General features: G+C 56.4%; 5 protein-coding genes and 1 non-coding gene across 6 annotated transcripts; 3 read left to right on the top strand and 3 right to left on the bottom strand.

Annotated features, from left to right (window-relative positions):
- Nucleotides 1-1501: 1501 nt before the first annotated feature.
- Nucleotides 1502-2448, top strand: B0I36DRAFT_348219 (signal peptidase subunit-domain-containing protein; the record flags this gene model as incomplete). Its single annotated transcript, XM_046156662.1, has 3 exons — nucleotides 1502-1644; nucleotides 1751-2062; nucleotides 2169-2448. 3 exons carry the CDS (start codon nucleotides 1502-1504, stop codon nucleotides 2446-2448), a joined length of 735 nt encoding a protein of 244 aa, XP_046013947.1.
- A 429-nt stretch (nucleotides 2449-2877) lies between these two features.
- Nucleotides 2878-6240, bottom strand: B0I36DRAFT_361828 (uncharacterized protein; the record flags this gene model as incomplete). The annotated part of the gene is made up of 2 exons (XM_046158550.1): nucleotides 2878-4996; nucleotides 5054-6240. The coding sequence occupies 2 exons, from the start codon at nucleotides 6238-6240 to the stop codon at nucleotides 2878-2880; spliced, it is 3306 nt and encodes a 1101-aa protein (XP_046013946.1).
- A 2260-nt stretch (nucleotides 6241-8500) lies between these two features.
- B0I36DRAFT_105145 (uncharacterized protein) lies at nucleotides 8501-12357 on the bottom strand. The gene is made up of 4 exons (XM_046147776.1): nucleotides 11090-12357; nucleotides 10831-11034; nucleotides 9677-10769; nucleotides 8501-9609 (listed from the first exon to the last, which is right to left on the bottom strand). The coding sequence occupies exons 1-4, from the start codon at nucleotides 12251-12253 to the stop codon at nucleotides 8795-8797; spliced, it is 3276 nt and encodes a 1091-aa protein (XP_046013945.1). The 5' UTR covers nucleotides 12254-12357; the 3' UTR covers nucleotides 8501-8794.
- A 2246-nt stretch (nucleotides 12358-14603) lies between these two features.
- On the top strand, nucleotides 14604-14701 carry B0I36DRAFT_t69. Its single transcript has one exon. It is a non-coding gene; the product is annotated as a tRNA-Glu (tRNA).
- Nucleotides 14702-15840: 1139 nt separating this feature from the next.
- Nucleotides 15841-16131, bottom strand: B0I36DRAFT_212072 (ribosomal protein S14; the record flags this gene model as incomplete). The annotated part of the gene is made up of 2 exons (XM_046148927.1): nucleotides 15841-15946; nucleotides 16070-16131. Coding segments are annotated over 2 exons (168 nt in total), but the record flags the coding sequence as incomplete, so codon positions are not given.
- Nucleotides 16132-16706: 575 nt separating this feature from the next.
- B0I36DRAFT_361824 (thioredoxin-like protein) lies at nucleotides 16707-17889 on the top strand (the record flags this gene model as incomplete). The annotated part of the gene is made up of 2 exons (XM_046158549.1): nucleotides 16707-17217; nucleotides 17285-17889. 2 exons carry the CDS (start codon nucleotides 16707-16709, stop codon nucleotides 17887-17889), a joined length of 1116 nt encoding a protein of 371 aa, XP_046013943.1.
- Nucleotides 17890-17997: the final 108 nt, after the last annotated feature.

Genomic DNA, 17997 nt, shown 5'->3' with positions numbered 1-17997 from the left:
ATTCCAGCAGATATCCGCCCACCATGTTCGCGCTCTCCGAGGAGTCCAAGGTTCGCACGCGCGCCCGCTGCTTCCGCCAGGCGACATCATGTACTCGAGACTAACCATTGCCTCAACAGGAGCGCATCGGCAAGCTCATCGAGGTCGGCAGAGTCGCCATGCACTAGTACGCTACCGCACATCTCTGCTATCTCGGGTCCCACGCTAACCCTCGCTGCAGCGGCTACATTCCCATGATCCTCTACCTCGGTACGAGCAACCCAATGGCGCACGATGGCTCTCGACAGCGACCAGACGGCACGAAACTAACGTGAAGAACAGGGTACACCCGGAGCGAGCCTAAGCCTTCCATCATCAGGTGGGCGATCCCCGTCCACGACCAGGCCATGACTTTCCAGTACTGATATCCTCTTCTCTAGACTGCTGTCTCCTCTTTCCTAGACGGTGTCCCACCCGTACACCGTGTAGAGGAGAATCAAAGACCATGTACTATACTTGAAATCGACACGCGGGGCTAAAGGAACTCCATGTTGGTGCCGATATAGACACAATCAACGTCACCAAGGATGGCGAACGAGACTTGTACGAACACCGGCGGGGGACACGATGATCTATCGGCTGTACGATAGACCTAATGAACAACTCTTTGTTTTGACGAAATCTGGGGGGCTCACTCCTGAAGAGAGGGCGGACCGACAAACGATTGCTGTCCGCGACCAGGAGATCTCAAACGCCGCCTTTGCTAAGTCTACCAAGTAATGTTGAGGAAAGTCGGCGTGGCGAGAGGAGTACACATTGGGGACGGACCGCACTATTTGACCCATCCCAGATGCATGTAGTCCAAGGCAGCTCCGTCAAAGCATAGCCGTGAAACAGTGACACATCCAGCGCCCTGTCCAAGTACTATACAATGCCCAAATTCTTGCGACCAGCAGAGGGAACCCCAGACAAAGGACCCAGTACCTAGAGTGGATACTCGCCAGGTGTTCGCCGTGCAACTTTGACTGTGTGCTTGGTCGTTTGCCGTCGAATGATTTGTCCTTGAGCGATTATCATGAATGCATCTCCTGTAAGACAATCGCGCTCGGCGAGTGCCAAGGAGTGACGCAGGCTTGCGGGCTGGAGCTGTGCTTCCGATAAGCGCTTATCGACTCAACGTGGCCACACGGGCAGCAGCTCCGCCAGCAGCCCACCCGCAGCGATCACAAGGGTCCTCCACCCAAGCTACAGTACCGTACACGGCCAACTGCCGTCGTCGATGCGTGTGTCCTCCTCTGACAAGCTGTCCAGATCCTGCTCTTGAGGCGCCCACACCTCCGCTCCTTCCTTTCGCTGTTCCGTGCTGGTCAATCGCAGGGGCCGGACATCGTCAAAACCCAGCTGCCACGACCGCATAGTAACGCGACTGCGACACCCTCACTGTACCAGTGCCAACGAGCCACGAACTTACCAACTCCCTCTCGAAAGAACCTCCCACAGGAGGCACTCCAGCCAGCCCAGCATGCACAACGCCGTCACAAGACTGCAGAATGTCTTTGGCTTCTTCACGACGGTGGCCTTTGTCGTCGCCGCCATCATTGCCGCGGCCGACTTTTCTATGCCCAGGACCCCTAGCGCCGCAATCTCCACGACAAACGTACAAGTGTAAGTGGGCAAGCAATCCTTCTTTTCCCACGGTGACAGCCCGGACGTTGCCCGTCCATGTCTCAAGAGACTCAGACTGCTCACACGCCTTCAACAAAAACAACAGAGTCAAGGGCCGACCGCACTACTACTCGAGCAAGAAGGAAGAGTACGCCATCATAAAGTTCTCGCTCGACGCGGACCTCAGCTCCCTGTTCACGTGGAACACGAAGCAGGTCTTTGTGTACGTGACCGCCGACTGGACGACGACGAGCAAGACGGGCAAAACGGCGACGGCGTCAACAAACCAGACAAACAGCGCCGTCATCTGGGACGCCATCATCACGAACCCCAGCGCGGACCACCTCACCAACCTCGGACCCATCGCCCTCAAGAAGCTGGTCCGCAGCGCTGAGGGCAAGAGCATCGCCCCGAGCCGGTACGTCTTTTGATCCCCTGTTTGTTCTTCTTCCTTTCAGAGAGAGAGAGAGAGAGAGAGAGAGAGAGAGAGCAAAGAAGCGCTAACACAAAACACAAAAACACAGAGGCATCCTCTCCCTCAAGAACCAGAAGCCGAAATACCAAATCACCCACCCGACCGGCAAGATCGCCGAGGCCGACGACGTCACCCTGCGCGTGCACTACAACGTGCAGCCCTGGGTCGGCCCCCTCACGTGGAACCAGGACCGCGACTTTGGTCTGTGGAAGAGCATGGCCAAGGGCATCAGCGACAGGTTCAGACTGCCTGCTCTCAAGGTCAAGAGCGCCGGCGGCGGTAGTGAGAAGGCTTCCTCTGGCAAGGCGAAGAAGGCCGGTAAGGCGTGAAAAGGGGGGACACTCTCTTGAGAGGAGTTGCAGGACAAGGCAGGCAAAGAAAAGCTAAGAGAGGTCGGGATAAATCATCATTATTGGCATCGAATGAGAAATGGCATCTTGATATGTCAAAAGAGGCATCGCAACATGTGCACGGTTCGCTGAAGTCTTGTACTGTATAATGACGGTCCTGCTGCGCATTTTGTACATGTACGTGGAAAGCATCACAGCCGACACATCGGGTCGCTTGTTCGCGAAAAGCAAAACGATGGGTATAACCTCCCGCGCTATCACCTCGAGTAGCGCGAATCTCAGTACAAACTCCTTGGCCATGCGAAAACAATGCCGAAAAGCAAACAGCGACAACGCCGACTCCTCGGCCCTTCTTCTGCCTTGGGTGCTGGACAGTCGTGTATCCACATCATGAAAATCTCATCAGTCCTAATCCGAGTCGAGACTAATGACCGACTTCTGCTCTTCGACTTGAGCCTGCCGGACCTTGGCGCGTCCTCGCTGATCGCCAGGCCTTTTACCCGCAAAATGGCGGCTCAGTTTCCTCGATTGCTCACCCGATCCCCTCTCACAGTGAAGCTCGGGGCTTGGCCTCGCAGAGTTCGTTTCGACAGATGGTAAGATGGCTTCTTCATTCTCATCGGCTTGTGAAGTAGCCTCTCCCACAGCACTGGCAGCAGCATGACGTTCATCGGTCTCGTCGCGTGCTGATGATTGCTCTTTGGAAGGTGGTGAAGGGTCCTCTTCTGACGAGTCTGGCAGCAACGGAACGAAAGACTGCCCAATATCCACAACTTTGTCGGTGAGTTCGTGACCGAGTCTTCGCTCGTTCATACCTGGTGTGTTGGGAATCTCCTCGATCGACTCCTGCGGATCCGTGCCCAATCGCTCGTCTACCAGGAAACCATCTGCTCTACCGGGGCCCTGGAAGTCTTCCCCCGTAGGACGCGATAGCAGCGAGGCGTCAACGGTTTCAGCTGCTGGCGCCGGACCTGGCTCAGCCGATGAATTTGGCCTTTGGGGAGGGTCGGGACTGTCAAGAACGGGTTCCACCGCTTTCTCCTCGTCTTTCTTTGTCTTGCCTATCTCGTCGGTGTGTTGTGGTTTAGCTTTTAAAGCTCCTCGCTTCCTGTTCTTGCGCTCTTCCGCCGCCGCATCTTCCTGCTTCTGCTGCTCTCCCTGCAAATCAAATAGCAGGTTTCGGATATCATGCCGAAGGGCGGACGGATCGAGCTTCCAATCGATATATTCATGTTGCATGATACTGCGCACAAACTTGTCCGGGTCCTCCAGAAATTCTTGAATGTACCCGAGGAGATAGAGGCCGCAGTCACAATGGTTTTGTTGCGTAGGGAGATCGCGTGCTGTCATCCCTAGTGAGCCAGGATCGGCAACCTCGATCTTCTTCTTATCCTTCAGCTCTGCAATGAGATACTGCTTCAACCAGCCGCATGCCGGGGAATGGGGAGAGGCCAGAGAATCCAGAGTAATGATCCGCGGCATCGTGGGGTCGTAGCGGCGCCCGATGCTCTGTCGTTTGCTTGACTTCTTCCGTCGTGCAGGGCTCTTGAGCAGTGACGATTCTTTCATCGACGCCTCCGTGGTGGCTGGTGTTGTCTCGGGACTTCTCACTTGAATCCGGCTCAGATTTGCTGCAAGCTCTGCCTCACCGTCATCCACAACATCTGAGACGACTCTCTCGATGGAAGACCGGTCATTTTTGCTGCATTCGGTCTCTTCTGGACGCACTTCGGATAATTCCTTGCCATCTCCTTCCACCTTCTCGGCTCCGTCCAGCTCTTGGGTTGCTGGCTCGACGAGTTTCGGGGCGTTGCAGATGATGGCAACATACCAGTGAGCGTACTCATTGATAGGCACGACGATAAAGTCCTTGCTGAAAAGGTCTACCTTGTTGGTCCACCCTTTGACGTTTTCATAGTTGATGCCCGCGCCACTCTTAGTGGGTTTCAGCCGCTCAAAAAAGAATGTGTTGTGGAAGTAGATCCGTTCAGCGAGGTCTTTTCTCTGAAGCTCGAGGTTGTGTTGAAGATATCGTAGATAGAAGATGATGAGGTTGTCGTTCAGAAACTCGCCCTCATTCAACCGCTCTATATCAGCTTTGTCGACGACCGCACGATTCTTGCCAGTCGCTGGGTAGACAACGGAGTTGCGCCACCGCTCAGACCAGGCAGGGTTTTGCGACGTCCACGATGGAGCACTTGGTGGCGTGGGTGACAGGTCCCTTGGGACGAATGTTGATCTCGTGGTTCTGTTCACACGCTTTGTCCATGGTGGCGATTCAGCTAGGACTGCGTACGCATCGCTTGACTTGGCTGGTAATGCATCAACCGACATCGCATCTCTCATCTTTGGTCTCTTCTCTACTTCTGCTGCGGTTGCTCTCGTCGATATCGCGTTCCGCTTGGCCATGTTGTGCTCAATGACCTTGAGATCATCTGGGCTGCGGCCACGTTTCGTGGAAGCCCGAGCAAGCTTGAATTTCTCTGCCTCGGCCCAATTGTGGCTGAATGTGCCCTCGAGCTTCTGCCTGTGAAAATGTCAGAGAAGTCCAATCATCGCACAAAAGGAGAAGAGTTATTCTTACCTCGACACGATCACATTGCTAAGCTGGTTAGAGTGCTGCAAACGGTATTGTTCGCACCACTTCAAGAAAGCCACGTGATGTTCTGACGATGCAAACTCGAGTGTGATTAGGCCTGCAGAAGAGGACGCGGCATCGCTGCTCCTGGCAATGCACACAAACTGAGAATCGTTCTCATCCTTAGTTCTGTGGATTCGTGATGCCTTCCCAAGATTGATGGTACACCATCCATATTGATCCAGGTCGCCGCCGTCCTCATTTTTCGGGTGGAGAATGGAGCTCAGGCTGCTCAGGCTAAGGATCAGGTGTTGATCGTCGGGCTCAGTAGCATCATCGTACATTTGATCGCCAGAAACCGCTCGGCGAAGCTGCAGGCCCTCTCCGATTATGCGTTTCGAAGCCTCTAATGCCGAAGCTGTAGCAGTGGATGGATTCTGCGATCTCAGTGCCCCAGCGTGACCTTTGGTGTGACTGACGAACTTTTGTGGACGAATATCACCACGCATCGGAGCTTGGGTAGTGGCAGCTCGTCGCTTAGCACCCATCTTGAAGTCTTCGTCGGTGTGCGCGAGCGGGTCGGGGCTGAAACGGTTGTGCCTTTCCCTAGTTGGGGACGCGTCCGACATCTGTCGGGTCAGATCCACCTTGTTCTGGCGTGGTGACATCCGTTCTCGGAACCTCTTTCCTATCCGATCCAGAGCTATCGGGTCCATGGGTCCCTGGTGGTCTTGGGACGGCACCAGCTGGACCTCGTCCTCCAAGCCATCCTCGATGGCGATTGGGTCCTGCTCGAGTCCCTGCGGTGACGAGCTATAGCCATAACGAGGTCTCTTCTTTGATCTAGACTGCCGTCCATATCCGGGTAGATTGCGAAGCTCAGGCACGTTGTTGGCATTTAGAGAACGGGAGCCTGATTTATGCGTCCTTTGAGATTGCGAGCCGTCGCTAACGACCGTGGCGGTGTCGAAAGATCTCTTGCGGGAGAGAGGAGTCGCTGCAGACGTTTCTGACTGTGACTGCGGCAGAGCGAAATAGGCGCTGGTGTGGGTTTGGCTAGGCGCGCCCGGCTGGGGCGACGACAAATCCTTGATTGTCGAGCTGTTGCGCCGTGGCGTATCGGCAGCCCTGCTAAGCAGGTTGATCGGTCTGATCGAACCCAGGTTGCTGAATAAGTCTCTGATGTTGCCCATTTTGGGCTCCGGAGGCAAACGCCGTCGGTCGCAAGTCACGTCCGGAGAGGCTTGGAAGGAGCAGAATGGCCGCGAATGCCTCCAGGTCGAGATGGAGGCGTGGCGGGAGGCAGTTCTGGACGACGGCGACAGGAGTCAGCGCTGGGCTAATCCAAACAGGGATGACGGGCTGAGGTATACCTGTATACATGCTTAGCTACTCGAGCGTGGCCTAGCTGCCTGCGCCGTTGCGGGCAAACAGTCTCGTCTTGCGAAGGACGAGGCTGGGTGTCAAGAGCTGTTGCGGCGGAATAGGCGGTGCTGGCGGCGGATGAGCCGAAAGATCAGGTGGCGCTCCCGGGCTATTGCATTCTGTACTGAGTGATCGAGGCAGGGGCGTTTTCGTGTTACGCAACCGAGTGTCGTTGTCGTCTGCCGTGGTCGAGGTTGTTGCCGGCAGCAGCGGTGGGCTGGAGGAGGGCTGCAGCTGGTCGTGGTTGCAAGCCTTTGGAGAGAGAGCGAGGCTCACGCTGCAGCAGCGGCCCACTTGGGCAGGCGTCGACTAGCGCGGGCAGCAGCACAGGGGTCCTGCCCTGCGAATCCACCGAGGCTGTCCCTAGCACTCACTGGCACTTACTGGATTGATTCTGCAAGTCACCTTCAGGCAGTCAAGATGAGACGATAGCACGCTGGCGCTGCCTGTCCTCCTCAAAGTTGACAGGCATTCCCTGGACGTGGCAGGACTCTCTGGGCCGACGCTCAGAATACCAGCCCGCCAAGCGACATTCCGTGAGCGCCACGGGTCAGCACTGGATCGGGTGTGGCCTGGGGCACGTCTCGTAAGCCCTCCTGCAGGTAGCCAATGTTCCACAGCTCCAACTTACAATTCATATTCTCCGCTGCGCATCGCTCATGGGCATTACGAATGCATCATAACCTTGGCTAGTAGCAGGACTGCTTGCTCTAGGACGCCCCGTTGGCGGCTTCTGCCCTTGGCGACACCAGCAGGGGTTGTGCCGCCTGATTGCATGTGATCAACCGCCATCAGGATATCCAAGGACCTTCGAGAGCGCCTACTGTAGTATTCCAGGATCTGTTCCGGTTTAGCTTGGGTCGCCCAAGGGTCCTCTGGCCCAGGTGCCGTCCCAGGCCAGGCCAGGGTCGGAGAGGCCGTTGTGGTTTTGGCAGGAGTCCCTGTCCATCACCAACCAGTGCCTGTCAGGTAGTACCATGCACCCAGGGCAGCAGGCGTGCACCTTCCCCACAGTAGCACAATCGCCTTGCTGCCGGGGCTCCCCAATGACATCACCCTTCCCTGGTGGCTGGACCCAGGCTGAGCAAGCACACCACCACCACCTCCAGAAAAAGCCGGATCAGCTTCCGCAGCAGGGCCTGAGCATATTGCTGGACACAGCCTTGCCAGAACTATATTCTGAGGCACTTTCGTTCTCCCTTCAGTCGCGAGGGTTACCTTCATCTCTCCCATCTACAACATCAAGACTTAAGACACCAACTGAACCAGGCCGCTTTGCCAGAGAAACTACAGCATCGTGACAGACTGCGTGAACCACTCAATTACGGCCATCCTACAGGAAGAAGATATCTAAGCCAGAACCATCACCAGGACTTCTCACCCCCCAGGCCTATAACGCAATGGCAGACTCACAAACTCCCAAGTCGACGTAAGTCTGAACGCCCCATCAGACACTCATAACCTCATCCGTGCAGTCCTCAGGCCCCCTCCGCGCCATCCCGCTGACGTATACATGACAGCCACATCGCCCAGCAAAACCTTCACCAAGGGGGGCAGGAGGAAGGAGGCATCTCGGGCAGCGCCGGCGCGGCTCAGCCCAGATCGTCCTTGGGCGCCTCCGAGGCCGCGCGCGCCGTGCAGGCCGACGCCGCCGAGCCCGCCGTGACCGACCAGGTCGACGAGGCCATTGTGGAGAGCGCAGCCGCGGCCGCTGGGGGCGGCAACCGGCCGCATGAGATGCCCACGGCGGGCAACGTCCAGGTCGGCGAGACGGGCGACCTGAACGAGCTCGCCAAGGCGAGGAGACTCAGCAAGGAAGGCAAAGCGTCCACGTCGCTTGGTGGAGAGGCTCCGTCGTCGTGAAGACGTAATGATGAATGAGGCAACGAGGAGGAAGCATCGGGAGCTCAGGAGCAAGCTTCGAATACGTTACGTCGCGAGTGGTCAGAATGTCTCGGTCTGATCTGCTGGAGAAGGAAGCCAGGAGTTTTTTCTTCTTCTCTGTTTACAGTGACACGAGTTCAAGCCGTCGAGAGCAACTGGGCAAATCGGATTTCATTGGATTGACCACGGCAGGATAGGACACCTTCGGGGTTCCTGATTAACCAATTGGTTGCAGAGATATCTGAGCACGGAAAGTACGCATCATGGCGTGCCTTGCAAAGCGTATCTGTGTACTCTCTCATACATGCTACAAGCGCGGCAAACATTGCTTCGAAGATCATGGTATACGCTATCACACCGGAACGACTAGTCCTTCTGAATCAACTCTTCCTGTGCAGACTGGCTCTGCATCAACCCTTAGAATTACCACTAGTTTTATCAGTTCTCCTCCATCTGATATAAACTAAGCCTGTTCCCAGCGCCGCAGTACTGCAGCTCGTTTCCGGGGCACAGCATATTACACTCCGACGCAGCCACGGGGACAGAGCCATTGTTCAACTCATTTCCACAGTAGCACTCATCGCCATACTCGGCGCCAAAGTAGGCGAAGCCGAGACACGAAGAAGCGCACCTGTCCAGCGTGCTATTCGTGCCTGCGAAGAAGGCCTTGTCGCTGAGCGCGCGGATCCCCGTGGCCTCGGTGTAGCAGCCCACGAGGGACCACAGGAAAGTGCCGCTGTGGGCGCCGTCGGGCTCGCCGGTCGTGGTTATGTTCTGCGGCAGGGACGGCGCTCTCACGCTGCTGCTGAAGTACAGCTCGAGCCGGCTCGGGCCGCCGCAGTACTGGAACTGGTTGCCTGCGCAGGGCATGTTGCACTGGTCGTCGGGCGCTTGCGTGGACCGCGGGTCGAGCGAGTCGCCGCAGTAGCACTCCTTGGCGTACTGGGTCGCGAACCACGGGTAGTTCTTGCAGTGGCTCGCGCACATCTCGTTGGTCATCTGGTCGTTGGAGAGTGCAGAGTTTGGCAAGGCCCGGCTGTTTTCGAGCTCGGTGTAGCAGCCCTTGCGGGTGTACGGCGAGACTGTGGGCTTGTGAATGAGCGTCGCTGTCGGGGTCGGGACGGATGTGGTCAGGTAGAGCTCCAGTCTGTTGCCTGCTCCGCAGTACTGAGTCTGGTCCCCAGAGCAGAGCATGTTGCAGTCGGACAGGTCGGCCGTTGTACTGGTCGCAGCCAGGGAATTGCCGCAATAGCCTAGGTGGACACGAAGGTTAGTATAGGATTCGTATTCGGATGGGTAGAAGAATGGGACCGAGCTTACATTCACGTCCGTACTCTGTGCCCCAATAGTTGTATCCTGTGCAGTTCTGCATACAGCTCTCCAGGGTCATGCCATCGTACGCAAAGTTCTTTGCGGCGAGAGCACGCACTCCCGTGCCTTCTGTCTGACAGCCCACAAAAGCGTAGCCGCCCATCGTGGCCCGGTGGTGCGGAGACGTGGCAGGCGCAGAACTCGAGGTCCCAGTAGCACTGCTAGTCGTCGTTTGTGTCGTGCTGGCCGTAGCACTCCCACTGCTAGTGCTTGACGACGATGATGCTGTACCGCTGGAAGAAGTTCCACTGCTAGTGCTGGATAGCGTTGAAGACACGCTGTTGCTGACAGTCCAGCTGCTAGTAGTAGATGATGATAGGGAAACGTCGCTACTGGAGGATGAAGAAGACGCGCTGCTGCTGACAGTCCCGCTGCTAGTGCTTGATGATGATAATGAGGAGACAGCGTTGCTGGAGGATGATGGCGACGAGACATCGCTGCTGAAGGATGAAGACACGCTGCTACTAGAAGCTGATGAAGACACGCTGCTGATAGTGGATGATGAGGACACGCTGCTGCTGGAAGATGATGACGAGGAGACGTCGCTGCTGGAGGATGACGAGGACACACTGCTGCTGGTAGACCCGCTGCTCGTGCTAAGCGAAGACGACGATATCGTGCCGCTGGACGCAGTGCCACTGCTGGTGCTCGAAACTGACGACACCACGCTGCTGGTGCTCGCGGATGTGCTTGATGCGACAGACGATGACGAACTGCCTCCCGACGGCAGCGTGGACGAGCAGCTAGACTGCTGCGGATACGTGAAGCTGGCGCACGAGGCCGTCAGGAGCGTGACGGAGTTGAAGTCGTCGTTGGCGATATCGGGGCCGCTGCCGCTGATGACGTCGAGCCGGGCGGCGTAGCCGTAGCTCCCGGGGATCGTGTATGACGCGGTGTACACGGTGTAGTACCCAGCACAGCGGCCCTGTGTCAGTGTGACGGTGGCGTTTTGCAGCTTGGGGACAGGCAGGTTGGCGTTGCCTGTATCTTGCAGGAAGGAAATAAAAGACGTGGCGGGCATGCCGAGGCGGTCATTACGAATCTGTCCCTGGTCAGTCGACTTGGAGCAAAGCGCAAGCACTGGAATAAGAAGCTCAACTCACAGCTGCTGTGATCGTCAACTGTCCGGACGAGCCGCCGGATGAAAGGAAGCAGCTCTGTGTCTGCATGAGGATCGCCTTGTCCTGCATCGGGTAGAGCTGTCCGTTGTTGTCGAGAGTCTGAGTCCTGCCACTCTGCGTAGTGACTGTGATGGTAAAGGATGAAATACCACTAGCTGTCGGGATCTGGCCGCTAATGGGATACCACTGGAGAGAATGTCAGGAAAGCACGGTAATTAGGAGGGAACGACGAGGAACTTACGTCAAATGTATCATCAAATCCTTTGGTGAGGCCTTGCTTGTTCAGCTTGAAGGTACAGCCAAGAACACCACACGAACTGCCACCATTGCGATCCTGATACGTGATGGATACGCCTGTCACTGGGTCCGCGGACAGCCCAGTGGTTCTGACGCGAATGAATCCAGTCAATTGCAGAGAATCAGCTCCGCTGTTGAGGGCAAGAGCTAGATTGACTGGCTTGACGAAGTATGGCGTGATAGGATCGGTGAGGACCACCCCGGCCGGGACGACCTCGATCATCTTCTGGAACACCCGCGAGCACCGGGCATTGTAGCTAGTAGGGTCATCTTGGGCAACAGCAGTGATGGTAACATTGCCCTCGAACAGATAAAGCTTGGTGTCCGAATTGGTCTTTCTCTGGGTCGTGGAAATTTTGCCGTTGATCAAAGGGCTTGTGCTGTTCCATGCAAGATACTCGATGGCATTCATGTTGTCGAATTGCGAACTGGTCGAGTCCACACCAATGGCCCCATTGACTAGCAATGGATCGCTGGGGTCGATGACGTTTGGACTGTTGGCGGCGTGGATACTCCCGACCGTGTGGCCACAGGTTGTCAACTCGATAGCTTCTGACAAGCTGAAGCCCATGCGCTGGAACTTGCTTTGAAAGGTGAGAGGCGGATCCCCTGGGAGTGGGATGAAACCAGCACCCAGGCCAGCGGTGGCATCAATGCGACCTCCACGTACTGGAACTGCAGGGCCTCCACAAGACCTCGTGGCGTAATAGACACCCAAGGACAGCAGGTCGGCGATGCTGCTTCTGAGGGTAAAGTAGTCCTTCATGAAGACGAGGGTCGTGGTGAAAGCCTGTCCAGTGTTTTCTCCGCTGTTAAGCTCGAACTGTAGAGATCCGTCCATTCCGCCGACACGAGCATTGTTTGCGATTCTTGTGGTAGCGATATCGTGGAATGCTGACCGGATCCATTCGCCAGGCCCATTTCTACCAGGACCCAAAGCCTTGTTGTTGCAGGGGATGACAGTGCCGCCAAACTGCCGCGCTCTGAAGCCTGAAACCTGATACATGATCTCCTCGAGCTCGTCTGTCGAGGCCGGCCAGGTCGGATCCGCGCGGGCCACGGTGGCCAGCGAGGCCATGGCGCTGGCCAGACAAGTGTCCCAGCGCATGTTGACACAACACTGGTTGTCAGCTATCACGTGTAGAGTCGATGGGCCACTATGCGAATGTCGTTTGGTCGCGTCACGCAAACCTCTGTAGTCACGCAGGGACTGTTGCGACAAGACGAGCAAGACGGGACAGCTCTCGAGCTGTGTCGAAGAGGGAGCCGGGCGACGGCTTTACATCGCAGAAGAGCAGCGGGGGGGAGTGGTGGTATCAACCCATATCTACATGCTGGCAACCCTTGTTGTCCACGACGCCCGGGCGAGGCAGGGAGCCAAGATCGCACCGCCCGGCCCAGGCGGTGCCTGCGGGTCGGAGGGCTGCTACGGTGGGCGGGAGTGCCTGGCGCGACATGGCGCGACCTGTCCGCGGTGGTGCAGGAGGGGTGGGAATGCAGGCCAGCAGAATACGAAGCAGATTGCATGTGGTGGTAGGCAGGGCCCGGCATGGTTGTGTCGGGCTCGACGTTGAAGACCGCGGAACGGAGTGGGGGGACCTGCACCGTCCTGGGGCCGGGCTGGGAGGCGGCACGGGGCTAGCGGCACGGGCTAGCAACTCGCGGGCAGGTGAGAGCCGCTTGGCCTGCCTGACGAGCATGCGGACTTATCTCTTGGGCCCGGCGTGATTGGCCCGTCGCCTCGCGCCCTCTGCGATGCAAGTCAGCCTGCCTGGGCATGAGGTGAGTGGTGCCTCTCGGCTCCATCTAGATGGAGGTGGTGAAGGCACCGCATGGTCCGATGCAGGCGATGCAAGGATAAACTTACCAAGACCCAAGATCGCTGGGCAATACGCAGGACGACAACACCCGGCTGGAGGGAGGATTGCGTGTTTGTGCTGGCCACGTCGACAAGATCATTGTCTATTGGAACTCTATGTCGGAGATGCTGGGTGTTCGGAGTAATTTGCTTCCTTGCCCAGGCCCTGCCATTTGAACTCTGGTGCTGCACCGGAGCTGGGGCGGCGGGCCAAGGACAAAACCTAACGGCGAGCCGGCCCAGCCCGCATCAGGTCAGGCACAGGTGAAGGCGCCCATTTGGTGCTAGTGGCCCGTCCACGAGCTGACTAGATCAGGCGGCATCCTGCAGTCGACCTGTTCCAAAGTAGACGACGCGTCGGTGCCTCTAGACTGGCAATCTCCACACAATGCCTGACAGCCGCCATGAAAAATGAGGGCAATGCTGCCGGCAGAATCTGGGGACAGCCTCTGACGTCCATGGTATCGCAGCACGCATTGCAACGACCTGGAGTCCATAACCAACAATGGTTGTTTGTCATTGCTGGAAACGACGTTGACTGTCCATTTCGCTAGCGACGGGAGCGGGCCATCGGGTGACAGAGCCGGTCGACGCCACCCAGGACCTCAGGCTTGATGGACGACGTCTCCAGTACCCTAAGATCCACGCCCAGGATCGTTACATGCGGTGGGCCGATACTCAGCTGGCTCATCGCCGCTTTGACCGCCGGGACGACCTTGACCTTTAATAAGATACCAAACCGCCTGATTTGAAAAGGTGCCAACCAGCCATCGCCTTGTCAATCCGGCCTGGATCCCAGCTCAGCAGACACGGCGAATCACAACTGGCATGGCATAATCACTTGGCTATGGCATGCAGCGCCGCAGTCTGGACCTCGACAGTGCCCACCCGTCAGCTTCGCCGCTGCGGGCCGAGCTAACCAGGGCCCATGCTACACAGATTGACCTTCCCGGCCCAGCCCGTGGTCCCCTGCCTGCTTCGCGCTGCTGGCATTCACAAGGATCGAACGGGCAGAGACAAAGTTGCCTTTGACTATGGTGAGCAGTAGTCAAGATTTACTTTCTGCACAGACGGTGCATCTTTCTCCCACGGTCGTGTCTGAAGCGGTAGTCTCCCGAGGTCGTCCGTTAATTTTCATCGGCGGAGGATGCTCGTGAGGCCCTAGCGGTGCGATGCCTCTCTCCAGCCCACGGAAGGCTGGTCACTGAATTCGTGCAGCTGACTCGGAGATGCGCCGTCACTCGGGCAGTGTTCAACCAGGGTATGCCTGCCCTACCGCCGTGGATCGTATGCGTGTGAGAAGAAGTCGCCGCGAGCTAGCGCTGCAGTGTGTGTTGTGCTGCATGAGGGTTGTTGTGTTTGCATGCAACCCACACCGGATCCCAGGAGGAGATTCTCTATGGTGGCGAGGAGGGACGATTGTGCTGGATTGGCTCGAGCTGAGATATTGGGTGGCTTTTGTGGTGGTTCTTTTCAGAATTGGAAGTGACGGAAAGCTTGTGCCACGGCCCATGACGACAGTCCAGGTCCAGCATTCGGGCAGCCGAGGATGATGTATGTATAGGGAGAAAGATAAGAAAGTCTGCTGTCATGAAACACATCCGAATTGGTGTAGTGGCTAACATTTGACGCTCTCATGTTTCTTCAATATGGAGATCGTGCGCCGTCAAGCCCGGGGTTCGATTCCCCGATTCGGAGTCCACTTTTTGCATTTTCATGTTTGTTGGTGTGCTTGGAATACCATGTCGCTATCGCTTTTGGCCTCCTTTGTTAATTGCTTGATCCAGTTGAGCAGGAGTCTTCTTCTGTTCACGCTTTTCGTTTGACTTCTGCGGCGATTGTGTCCCATTCACCCAGTACTTTCTTGAGCTCTACGTGGAGTCAATATAGAGATCGTGAAGAACCCTTCCTCGGTGTGTTGCTCATGTGTCAGCCCAACCTGCCGATATCTTCGTTTGCACTTTCAAGGTTACGTGATCAATATAGAGCCAAAGCTGGCAGTGGCCACAATGGAAAGAACAGACTTAATCTGTGTCCTGGTAGACGGGATGTAGCAGGGACTGGCCTGCTGGGTGCGTGGAACCTCACCGAAAGCGCATCTTCCGAGAGTGCATCTGATCACCTGTCACAATAACCTTCACTCGACAATTCGTGGTCAATACGGCACGTCTGGTGATCTGCGCTTCCCTGGCTTATAATAGTGGAAGCCAATTGCGACACGGCCTGCTGTTCCAGTTTCATGACGAATGCAAAAGGATACCTAGGTATGGAGGTCCGCAATCTCGGACCACTCGTGGTTGATACCGTGCAATCAGGGGAATTCAAGAGAGTATCCTCCGCCTGAATCGTTGTCGCATGCTGATGCCACAACCGCGTAGCACATGCGATCATCTTCTCACGATGAAGAAACCAGATAGATATATGTTGTTTTTGTTCTTTGTCATTTTTCAAGATTCGTGAACCTTGTCGAGGCGATCTAGATGATTCCAACAACGAGGCTTTTTCCTTTGCCCACGCAAGCCCGCCTTGGCCCATGCCATTAGGGTTAATGCTGAACCCCTTTTCCTGATTGTAAAACCGACAACTCCATAGCCGCAGATTCGCGCGTATTGATGCGTGGCGAGAGAGAGAGAACGTTCGTGGGTAGGAAACTAATGTGACGACGCCATTGCAGATGACTTATCGGTGCTAGATTACGATATTCGGTCAGCTCCTGATTTCGCGCATGATCTCGATACCCGCATGGTCCCATGAGAACGGCCTCTCCTCGTCGTCGTCGTGCTCAATGCGCTGAACAAGAGCGGGGACCATTTGGTATCGGGCGTGGTGTAATCGAGTCGTACCTTGACGAAGCCAATGTCGGTGGACTTCTCACGGAAGCACTGACGGCAGATGTCGAGGCCGTACTTGCGGATGAGACCGGCCTTGTGGGTGCAGACACGGCTATAAAGTGATGAAGACGACAAGTCAGCGATCTTTGTCCTCTCGTTGCCCTCCAAATATCTCTCCAATGTTTTCGGTCGGAGTTCATCGTGATCGGGACTTTCCCATGCGGGCTAGACGTACCAGCCACGAGAGCCCTTGCCGTACTTCCTCGGGCGCGAGTTCCAGACGGATTCGTGAGACATGATTGCGGTTGCGGGATGACGAGGTGCTGTCACGGACGCGGGTTTTCGGATGTGTGGTTGCTGGCGGAACGGTCTGACTGACTGGGGGGGCGGGAGTTTCTTGAGATGCGTGCCTTCGCGGTCAAGGTGGGCTCCTGGCAGCGGATTTTGGCAGCAATGGAAATTTTGTGTGGTGGGTCGCTTAGAAGTCTGGCTGGTGTGGCTGAAATCCCATGCTGAGCCACAATCCACCCAGCGCCGTGGATCCTCAAGTTGCGGCTCGACAGCAACGCCAGCACAGTGGAGAACCAGGGGCTTATCATCCATGCTTGATAAGCAACCCAGCAGCCCGGGGCAGCGTCATTGCCAGCCAGAGGGGCTGGAGCTATGCCAGTTGAGCTTGCGTTATGGGACTGGCTGAAACTCGCCCTTGACTTGTGAGGAGTAAGCTCTCCGAAGCTAGAAGAGCAAAGTGGCATCTTCGCCTTTTCCCTACACCAACTAAAGCCTTTGATTTACATCAAGGCTGGCACGTTTCGACCTGATACAACTGCCTGCTACCGCCTGCACTCGTCGTTAGGACGCACCTGAACAAGATGGTTCTTCTCAAGAGCTTCGTGCTCTCTGGCCTTGTCGCCGTCGCCGCTGCCGGCTCCGCCGTGCTCGACCTGATCCCCGAGAACTTCGACAAGGTCGTCTTCGAGTCCGGAAAGCCCACACTCGTCGAGTTCTTCGCCCCGTGGTGTGGTCACTGCAAGACTCTTGCTCCCGTCTACGAGGAGCTCGCCCAGGTTTTCTCCAACTCAAAGGATGTACAGATTGCCAAGGTCGATGCCGACGCCGAGAAGGCTCTCGGCCGCAAGTATGGTGTTCAGGGTTTCCCCACACTCAAGTGGTTCGACGGCAAGAACAAGGAACCCAAGGACTACAAGGGCGGTCGGGACCTCGAGAGCTTGAAGCAGTTCGTCTCGGAGAACGCTGGTGTCAAGGTCAAGAGAAAGCTCGAGCTGCCAAGCGAAGTCAACTTCCTCACCGATAAGACCTTCTCCGAGACTGTTGGTGGCGACAAGAACGTTCTGGTCGCTTTCACCGCTCCGTGGTGTGGACGTATGTCGATGCCGCGCTTCAACCAGTTCTATGTATGATGTGCATAATGCTAATACACGGAATATAGACTGCAAGACGCTTGCTCCGACTTGGGAGACTCTCGCCCGCGACTTCGTCAACGAGCCCGACGTCGTCATTGCCAAGGTTGATGCCGAAGCCGACAACAGCAAGGCCACCGCCCAGGAGCAGGGTGTCACCTCATACCCCACCATCAAGTACTTCCCCAAGGGCTCCAAGCAGGGCGAGCTCTACTCGGGAGGCCGTGCCGAGAAAGATCTGATTGAGTTCATCAACGAGAAGGCAGGCACTCACCGTGTCGTCGGCGGTGGTCTTGACGCCACTGCTGGCACCATTGAGGCCCTCAACAACATTGCCAAGCAGTTTGCCGTTGATGGCTCCAAGCTTTCTGAACTGGCTGAGGAGGCGAAGCGCGTCGCTGGCGAGCTCTCCGAACAATCTGCCTACAAGTACGCCCAGTACTACATCCGCGTCTTTGACAAGCTGTCTCAGAACGAGGGCTACGTGGCCAAGGAGGCGGCGCGCCTGGACGGCCTCATCAAGAAGGGCGGCCTTGCTCCGTCCAAGCTGGACGAGCTCCAGAGCAAGTCCAACATTCTGTCCCAGTACGTCCAGGCTGTTGTGGACAAGGTCACTGGTAAGGACGAGTTGTAAACATCGACAAGCCTCGGCTGTAGCACTGAGCACACAAGGAAACGTAACATCATGACAAGGGATGACAAAACTGTGATTTGGTGTGGTCAATCTGACCACAAACATCAA

The sequence above is a fragment of the Microdochium trichocladiopsis genome (genome assembly GCF_020744255.1).
Source record: "Microdochium trichocladiopsis strain MPI-CAGE-CH-0230 chromosome Unknown B0I36scaffold_4, whole genome shotgun sequence".
In the NCBI taxonomy this organism is placed as follows: Eukaryota; Fungi; Ascomycota; class Sordariomycetes; order Xylariales; family Microdochiaceae; genus Microdochium; species Microdochium trichocladiopsis.
This window is presented reverse-complemented; position numbering and strand designations above follow the sequence as displayed.